The sequence below is a fragment of the Borostomias antarcticus genome (assembly GCF_949987555.1).
Source record: "Borostomias antarcticus genome assembly, chromosome: 11".
NCBI lineage: Eukaryota > Metazoa > Chordata > Actinopteri > Stomiiformes > Stomiidae > Borostomias > Borostomias antarcticus.
The window spans coordinates 2,662,201-2,671,659 of record NC_140244.1 but is presented as its reverse complement, the minus strand read 5'-3'; the positions used below and the strand labels follow the sequence as shown (position 1 = coordinate 2,671,659).

The 9,459-nt window shown below is 45.3% G+C and overlaps 1 protein-coding gene across 1 annotated transcript in view; it reads left to right on the top strand.

The window, feature by feature from the left end:
• The window catches only part of atp2b4 (ATPase plasma membrane Ca2+ transporting 4), a 103,724-nt gene extending 100,888 nt beyond the window's left edge, over positions 1 to 2,836 (top strand). The window contains exon 21 of the mRNA XM_084445665.1: positions 2,016 to 2,836. Coding sequence (XP_084301791.1) covers positions 2,016 to 2,249 — 234 coding nt within the window. The 3' untranslated portion in view covers positions 2,250 to 2,836. The remainder of the gene's footprint in view (positions 1 to 2,015) is intronic.
• Positions 2,837 to 9,459: the final 6,623 nt, after the last annotated feature.

Here is a 9,459-nt window from a genome sequence, read left to right as displayed (position 1 = left end):
TCTCTCTCTGTCCCTCCCTCATGCTCTCTCTCCCTCTCTTTCTCTCTCTCTCTCAATCTCTCCCTCGTGCTCTTTCTCTCTCCCTCTCTCCTTCTCTCTCTTTCTCTCTCTGTCCCTCCCTCATGCTCTCTTTCTCTTTCTCTCTCTCTCTCTCTCAATCTCAATCTCTCCCTCATGCTCAATCTCTCTCTCTCTCTCTCAATCTCTCTCTCTCTCCCTCTCCCCACCACCTCCATTATCTAACCCTACAGTAGCCCGGGGTTCTCATTAACACCAAATGTCCACCAATCTGCCACCAATCTGCCACATGTTCAGTTGCCACATCAACCCTCCAGAAGTGCCCCCATCACTTTGTATTCATTGCGTTCTGACGCTGCCGGCTCAAGAGCTCTGTGCTTGTGTGTGTGTGTGTGTGTGTGTGGTCTCGCTGGGATGTGCATCCTACCATTACAGGGATAAAACCTTGGCCACTCTAGAACATGCTGTGTGTGTGTGTGTGTGTGTGTGTGTGTGTGTGTGTGTGTGTGTGTGTGTGTGTGTGTGTGTGTGTGTGTGTGAGAGAGAGTGTGAGAGAGAGTGTGTGTGTGTGTGTGCATCGTGTGTGTGTGCACGCACAAGTGTGTGTGTGTGTGTGCGTGCATGAGTGTGTGTGTGTGTGTTTACGCACAAGTGTGTGAGTGTGTGTGTGTGAGCGTGTGTGTGTGTTGTAGAGTTTGTTTTGCTGCTGTGTTTCCCAGTCGTCCATGCACATCAGTTCACCCGTGGTCGTGTTTTCTCTTCGTTGTGTTGCCATCGTTGAGTTATGTTGAGTTATGTTGAGTTTTGTTTATTGGCAGCAGTGTTCCTATGCTTCACACACGCCCACCTTGGGACCTTGTGTGTGTGTGTGTGTGTGTGTGTGTGTGCGTGCGTGCGTGCCTGTGTGTGTGTGTGTTTGGTATATCGTGTTACAGTACATTGCCTTGTTGACATGCTGCGGTGTACTCATCACATCATCCAGCCATCTGCATCATGCCAAGCGTTTTTGTGTTGACGTTTTGTGTTGACGTTTTGTGTTTGCACTTTCTTGGTTTTGGTTTTCATTCATCGGTGCCAACATATGTCCCCATTGTTGTAGCATTTCGTGATCGTGTGTTTTGCGTTGATGTATTGTATTTGTGTGTTCTTGGTTTGGTTTTCATCAACAGTGCCCACATGTGTCCCCGTTGTTGTAGTATTTCATGATTGTGTGTTTTGTGTTGATGTTTTTATTGTATTTGTGTGTTCTTGGTGTGGTTTTCATTCAACAGTGCCCACCTGTGTCCTCATGTTTCATGATGTGTGTTTTGTGGCACGTTTTTTTTTTCCCTTCGCCTGCTGTATGATTTGAGGGCGGAGTTATGAGCTATGAACTCTAACCTATCACTGACCACTTTTTGTCCCCACCCCCCCCAGCAGATCTGCCTACCCATAAGCCCTTGCCTGCCCGCCTACCTCCTCCTCTCATCACACACCCATAGACAAGGAATCCACGCCAAGGTCATCACACTAAACTATGTTCTTTATCTCTCCCTCTTCATTGCCAATCTCTCTCTCTCTCTCTCTCTCTCTCTCTCTGTCTCTCTCTCTGTGTGTCTCTCTCTCTCTCTCTCTCTCTCTGTATCTCTGTGTCTCTCTCTGTCTCTGTGTGTGTCTCTCTCTCTGTCTCTCTCTCTCTCTCTGTGTCTCTCTCTCTCTCTCTCTCTGTGTCTCTCTCTCTGTGTGTCTCTCTCTCTCTCTCTCTCTCTCTGTGTCTCTGTCTCTCTCTCTCTCTCTCTCTCTGTATCTCTGTGTCTCTCTCTGTCTGTGTGTGTCTCTCTCTCTGTCTCTCTCTCTCTCTCTCTCTCTCTCTCTCTGTGTCTCTCTCTCTCTCTCTCTCTCTCTCTCTCTCTCTCTCTCTGTGTGTCTCTCTCTCTCTCTCTCTCTCTCTGTGTCTCTGTCTCTCTCTCTCTCTCTCTCTCTGTCTCTATGTCTCTCTCCCTCTCCGTCTCTCACAGATTAAGGTGGTGAACGCGTTCCGTAGCTCCCTGTACGCGGGGCTTGAGAACCCAGAATCCCGGAACTCCATACACAACTTCATGGCCCACCCCGAGTTTGTCCCCCTGTCGGAGGAGGAGGCGCGCATCGACGAGAGCGAGGAGGCCAGCGTCGAGATGGAGGCCGCCCCCAGCTCCTCCTCCTCCTCCTCCGGCGGGGCTGAGGCTCCCGGCGCCGCCCCCACCGCCATGTGACTCCCATCCGACCGTCTCCTCGCCCCTCCTCCTCCTCCTCACCATCATCGCCATTCCCCATTGGCTGATAGCTGACAAACCCCGCCCCCCACCCCATCACCCCACCTCACCTGCACTTCCTCCACTCTACCACCAGAGGGGGTGGGTGGTGCGCTCCTTATATACACAGACTATATTAGTGGCTGCCTCCTGTTCTCTACGCTGTGCCCACCCTCTCTATGCTCACATATATTACTGGCTGCCCCCCCCCCCCCCCCCCATACACACAAACCCCAATCCTTTATTATCTCATACAATACTGACAACATCTCGGTCCATAGCGCCCCCCCCCCCACCATGTCCTCTACTACACTAACATACCCTCCTGGACTATGGGGTTCCATGTATCACTAAGCCCCGCCCATCCTTCCCATCACTGGTGGCTTGCACTGACTGTGGCTCCTATGTGCTTGTAAGTACATGCAGCAGACTGACATGCAGAGCGTCCAATCACATTGCGACCTTTACTTACAAACGGGCCTGGGGTCCAGAACTGGCCCCGCCCCCCCCCCCTCTCCCTCCATGCTTTTTTCGAGGGCCGTTAGCCGGACCCCCGCTCTTAGTTTCCCCATGTGATTGTTTTTTTTTTGTTGTTTGTTTTTTTTTGCGCTCAAAATCTTCGTTTTCCCTTTGATTTTCACTTCTGCCCAGGACCGAAATGCAGCATGTTCTCTTGTTCTGTACTTGCTTCGATCCTGCGTTCTGCTCAATGACTCTTTAAAACGTTAAGGTGTGTTGATCTTCCTGTATGTAAATATGCTTTGGCTCTTCAATACAGCCCTAAGCTGATTGGACGATCAGAAGTATATGGGCAAATGTAATTTTAACAGGTCTCAGCTACATAGCTATGCTTTTTAAGTTCTTATTCTCATTTTAACAGTTTTAATTCATTTTATTTTCTGTTTTGTTTTGTAAGATGTACTGATGGAAAATTGTATTCGTATACACTATAGGCTTGAAATCACGAAGGCTCTGCTGTCTTTTCATTAATTTGGTTCTATTTGGTCAATGTCCTGATTTACCAGTGTGTTTTGAAGGGACAGTGCAAAGAATGCAGTGGTTTGTCCACGCCAGGAACTTGGGACACGTAGAACGCAAAGGGGAAGTGTAAGAGAGCGCCCCCTGTCTACCTTAGAGGGTCGTAACGAGGTGGCGCGGAACACACGGGGGGGTTGGGGAGGGCCACCTGACCTCATCTCATCCAATTACGGTTCGGCCGAAGAGTCCAGCCCCCGAAGAGTAAGACGGCTTACCAAACTGCCTCGATGTGGAGTTAAAAAAAACAAAAAACGACAACATCAGAGTCAAGCGAGTGATATTCTTTCAACCCCCCACCCCCCCCCCCCCACCCCACTGTAGTATGCACGTTGTGTTCCATTCGTGTTGAGAGGCATGGGAATGCAGCAATGGTTATGGGTCTTGTGTATCAGGGACATATTCCTGTGTATAAGAAAGTCAATGGATAGTCGTTTTGTTTTATGTATACGTCACTCATTTTTGAAAAGAAAAGAAAAAAAAAAAAAATCACATCAAATACATTCCCAGTATCATCACATGACCAGCCTCTAGGTTTACAGAGCGTCTGACTCGTTCCAGTGGTCCTCGTTAACGTCTGTGTGTTACTATCGAACCTCACTGTGTTGGGCCTGGGGAGGGACAGGGGATTATCGATCTCCCCCGTGTCTCGAGGATAACAATCAGAATCCCCGATCTAAATCCACTACCAGCTCTTCCTCCTCCTCCTCCTCCTCCTCCTCCTCCTCCCCCTCTTATCTGATAGCACAGGGACACGGCACGTCTCCAGCACACCTCCTTTAGACAGATAACGGCCTCTTAAGAGGAGGAATCGAAACCGAAAGGAAAGATTTGACAGGAGAAAGCGCAGAACCCCTCTGGTCCAGCCTGGCGCTCGGCGTCATGGGGGGGGAGAGAACGGAACGTCTGGGGCTAACTGGTCACCTGTCGTAACGAGGAACTCGCCAGAACCCATACTATCAATTCCTAGAAATGGACATCTACTGCCATATTTCAGCTAGGTTGCTTCTCTAGACCGCCTCTGTCAAGCCTTTTCTACTTAACTCGGAGCCATATTTTATAGGTTGTTGGTTTGTATCCCATTGTTATTGAGGTTTCTTTTTACCCCCACCCCCCACCCCCCCCTCCCCGCTCCACACACACACACACCCCAAACAACCAAAAAGGAAGACAAAAAAATGTTGCCACTGCCGAAAAAACAAGTTAAAGGACCACTACTATGTTTACAGAGAGTAAAGTCTGCAGCAGTTATAACTGCGGCACTTCCCTCTTCCGGCTCCTCCCCCTTCCGGCTCCTCCCCCTTCATCCTCTGCTTTCGTGAGTCTTATACTACATAACTAATGGGGGAGTGTTCTTGCATGATTTTCATATAAAACTCAATGTTTTGTTCATTTTTTACAATTCTTCTGTATTTTTATATTTAGTACTTTTTAATATTTTGGAAATATATGAATATATATGTATAGGCTGAAGAGCATGGTGACAGTACAGTTCATGAATGAGATTAATCCATGGTGGAATATGTCTTTTTGCAGTTCTATATATTATATTTATGCCACGTTTGTAAAACTACACTTGGTCGTCCAGTAGGACTAACAAACCAGAACTATCCTGTTTTCTAACTGTGATTAGACATAATATCAGAAAACTAGTGTTAATACCCCCGTTATCCAAATATCTGACTTGAAAGTCTTATTAGAAAATATAACACAATACAAGTTACCAAAATCGATTGAATGGTGAAAAATGTACTAATGAAGTTGCTGACTGTAAGTGGCTACTGTAGTTGTTTCTGGCTGAGCTACTGTGGTGGTGTGTCCATTAAATCACAGGAGGACGTTTCGATACTGAATAGAGCTGATCAGTCACGATCCAGAGTGAGCAGATCATGGATGTTATATGGGGGGGGGGGGTGTTGGTCACGTCCACCACAGTAGCTGGCTCAACACCCTCACAGATCAGGACTGCCAGTGGTCTGGCCAATCGGAGCGATTCTTGCTGGCATGCTACCTGCCCTGTTTCGGCCGAGACTTCATCCCAGACTGGTCAGTGTTGTGTTCCTTTGAACTGCGCTGCCCGTTACAGAGCGAGAAATCAAAGCAGACCAGGTTTCCTGTACCTAACAACAACGTGCGCACAATGAGAGATCCAACAGCTGCTCCGATTTAATCTTAAGAAATCAGCTTTTCTTCATTTTTACAATCAACCTGCCTTTTCAAATCACGTAGGTATTCTCTGCTGCAGACTGTTTACTGAATGTCTAGAGCAGCAGATAGTGGAGGTTATAGGGGGGTGGTTTGAACTGAAAACTACAACGGGAGACAACAATGGAAATGTAAAATACCAAATGCTAACCCAACTAGACAATGGGGCATATAATGCAAGTGAAGCAAACATCTAGAAACGGTACGCAACACATACGACTAAATCAAGGACTTAAATCCATAAAAATGTCTAGTCACACACAGTAGACATCCGAGGAATAAGAGAGGAGGGCAGAATCAACCTGGAAAGATCCGAACAAATGTTACTGCAGTTTGACTGGTCAGGAGAGAGGAAGTCCCGCCTCCCCCCTGCACTGCAGTTTAACACTGGGCAGGAGAGAGGAAGTCCCGCCTCTCCTATTTTTGACTGACTGGCTACTTGACTAATGAGAGTTCAGTGGGGATTTAGTACAAATGGAAAATAAATTAATACTAAATTAATTGTGAGTATATATTATTTTCAATCTCTCCAGAGGCATTTTTGTGTCCTGCCAGACTACTAAGACTTCAACTTATTTGGTGGGGGATTTTCAAGAAGTTGTGTTGTTAAAGTGGGTATAGATTTAGAATTTTCCAAATCAATCGATAACTTCTTTTACTAATGGCGTTGGAGGAGAACTGTTAACTGGTGGGACATCACTTCCTGTTTGTGTGAGAAAACAAGATGTCTTCGCCATCGCATCCATTAGTCGACCTCACAGCCTCATTTTGGGGTCGTATTTTCAAAGGTAATGCTTTTTTTCTGACAAATCTTTTTGGAAGACTGTACTTCTACATTCAGTATAATGTAAATATTGTCATACAATGATTCTGAGCATACCTTTTAACAACAGATAAAACAGGGGGGCAATCAGTCAAAGATCACTCAGCAAAGCTTTAAGATGTTCTGCCAAAGTCGTGTTTTTCTGCAATCTTTTTTCTATCCTATCTTTTGCTCATTGTTTTGATGGTTACTGTCAAACATGTAGCCTAAGCACCATCCTCCTCTCCCCTAAACAGACGGTTTTGCATGTAAACGCGAACAGGAAACGTAAGAGTTGCGGAAGCTTTGTTAAGACTCTTCCTCCTCTCTTGCCAATGGCTTGGTTGCGCTGTTGTGTTCTTCCATAGGACTGGTTGCCCCAACCTCCCATCCAGCAGGTGGCAGAGCACTTGCACGTCACACTTTAATTTCTTCTTTGTTTGTTTTGTAACATTGTCACAACTTTACCATAGAAGCACGCCAGCGGGTGAGTTGCCAGTGGATTCATCAATTCCCAGTTTTTTTTGGAAAAGCCTAACACGGCTTTGTAGTAATCTGTGGGACCTTTAATTGCACAGGATTTAATTAGGACCAATGTATGGGAAAAGAACATGCTAAAGTTGTTGTGCAATAATTGTTGAATTTGACTGCAAGGCTTTCTCTAAAAGCATTGCATTTATTAGCTTTCTTTCTTTAGGGTTTGGGGGAATTCTTTCAATGAACGCAGTTGTAAATAAAATAAAATGAAATAAAATAAAAAAGGTTAAAAAAAAATTGGAAATCACAATTAAAGAATTAATAACCACTTCTTTTACATCAGTAGGTATTTAGCCAAAAGCAATTTAATACATTCTAAATCGTATTCAACTGCGAAAAATACAGAAAATAGATTTTCTGTAATTGATATAATAGTTATCAGCACTGGTGTTATTTTTGTATAAACATAATATCATCTATGTGGCATGCATGACATATAAACAAATTTGGTGGTTTTAAGCAATATGTCCAACCTGGTGCGATTGGTTCTGTCGTGTTCTGTGTAGCCTAAGCCACGCTGTACAAAAAGAGAAAAAAAAATACTGCATTTGGATAAAAAAAAGCGAACTGTTCAATATGTGTTCAATGTTCTGCATGTTTAAGTATGGAATGAGACATCCTAAATGTTTACTTGCTTCCAAAATGAAACCTACACATGACCACACGCACGCACGCACACACACACACACACATATACACACACACACACACACACACAGGTGAAACACACTTAGAGGAAGCCTCCTTGAAGTTGGGGTGTGATAGATGAATGAAATGATGAATGAATGAATGAATGAATGAATGAATGAATGAATGAATGAATGAATGGAAGAATGGATGGGAGAGTGGAGAGATTGGGGCTTGTTAAGTTTATGAATCAGTTCTTTGAAGGGTCTTCTCTATATACTGTAGGTAATAATGTGGCGACTGAGTGCTACATTACTAGTGTTGTTATGGTTGGCTGATCCTGTAATACACTTCTCATCAAATACACACTGTTCACTGTGAGTCACATGTTTTTGTCTTTGAAAAAGTCCAAAAAAGTGTTGAGTGTGAGCGTGTCTCCATCCTCTCCATCTCTGAAGCACTGGGGTCAGAGGGTCTATCCATCCACTCATTCATGTTCCAAAATACAGTTCTTCTGTATGTGTGTGTGAGAGAGAGAGTGTGTGTGAGTGAGAGGGACTAATGACAAATGGCACTGAAAGTTACTGAAACAGAATAGTCAAAAAGTAAGCTCTTTGCTAATATTGCAGGTTGTATTTCAAAAACAGAAAGCATCTTGTTTCAGCATTTTGCTGAACCTTCAAAGTCAACCGTTGCATGACGCGCTAGCATCACCAAACGATATATACAGTGTGACACATTTGACAGCTGCAAAACAGTTGTAGTATAGATGTAATAAAACAATTGTAGGCCTATCAAAACAATTGTAGTGTAGGCTTAATAAAACAGTTGTAGGCCTATCAAAACAGTTGCAGTATAGGCCTGTTTTGGGTTGCAGTTTTATATTGCAGTACACTGTACTTGCAACTCTTCCTGCCAGTAAGAGAACAATAAGCCAACTGTATGTACTGTACATTGCTATATTTTGCCTATAATGAGCTTATGTGGCTTTGTAATACTGAAAAAGTGCTTAATCACTTAGAGAAGTAGCTAATAATTCTGCCGCGCCATGCGCCACACATCCAGCCAGCTGCTGTAGCCAACGCTGCAGAGCACAGTCGAAGTGTCACCCGACGCGAGCTGCTTTCGGTCCTGTTCCTACGGGTCTGGACAGCTGCCTCTCTGATTGGTCGGATAGAAGCGGCACGTCGCAGGCCATTGGTCAGGCCGCGCTGTATCTGTTAAAGCTTAAATAGCCGTCACTGTTGGGTGTGTGTGGGGGGCTGTGAGCAACATGATGATGTTCAAGCAGGTCCCTGTTTGATGAAGACGAGGGAGGAACCCCTGGCGCTCTGTTGCTGTTCTAGCATCACGCTGTTGTTGTCTCAACATCAGTCCGGCTTCTTCTCTGGCTACACTTTAGGGAAACGTACCTCTGAGGTGAAAGCGATCCCCGTTGTGAGGGACCAGCAGAAGGGATTAGACCTCTCTCTCTCTCTCTCTGTGTCTCTCTCTCTCCCTATCTCTCTCTCTCTCCCTCTCTCTTTGATAAGCCTCCTTTCTACCAGAGAACGACTCGTGAGTTTGTTCTCCTGATCCTCTGTGCTCCACGCTCTGTGTTTACAGGCCAGCACCATCTGCCCAGGCGCTTTGGTTGAGTCGTGTGTGTGTGTGTGTGTGTGTGTGTGTGTGTGTGTGTGTGTGTGTGTGTGTGTGTGTGTTTGTGCGTGCATGCGCTCATTAGGAGCTATGGAGTAAAGGTGTAAAGTCCTTGAACCCAACACACACCACATGTCTTTCATCTCTCCAAATAGGACACATGCAGGACATATTTGTCCCCCTTGTATCTTACGAATTCCACCTCAGTACCCTAGCTGGCTATATACTAGCTTCTCCAGTCATTTTATACATCTCAGTACCCTAGCTGGCTATATACTAGCTTCTCCAGTCATCTTATACATCTCAGTACCCTAGCCAGCTATACTG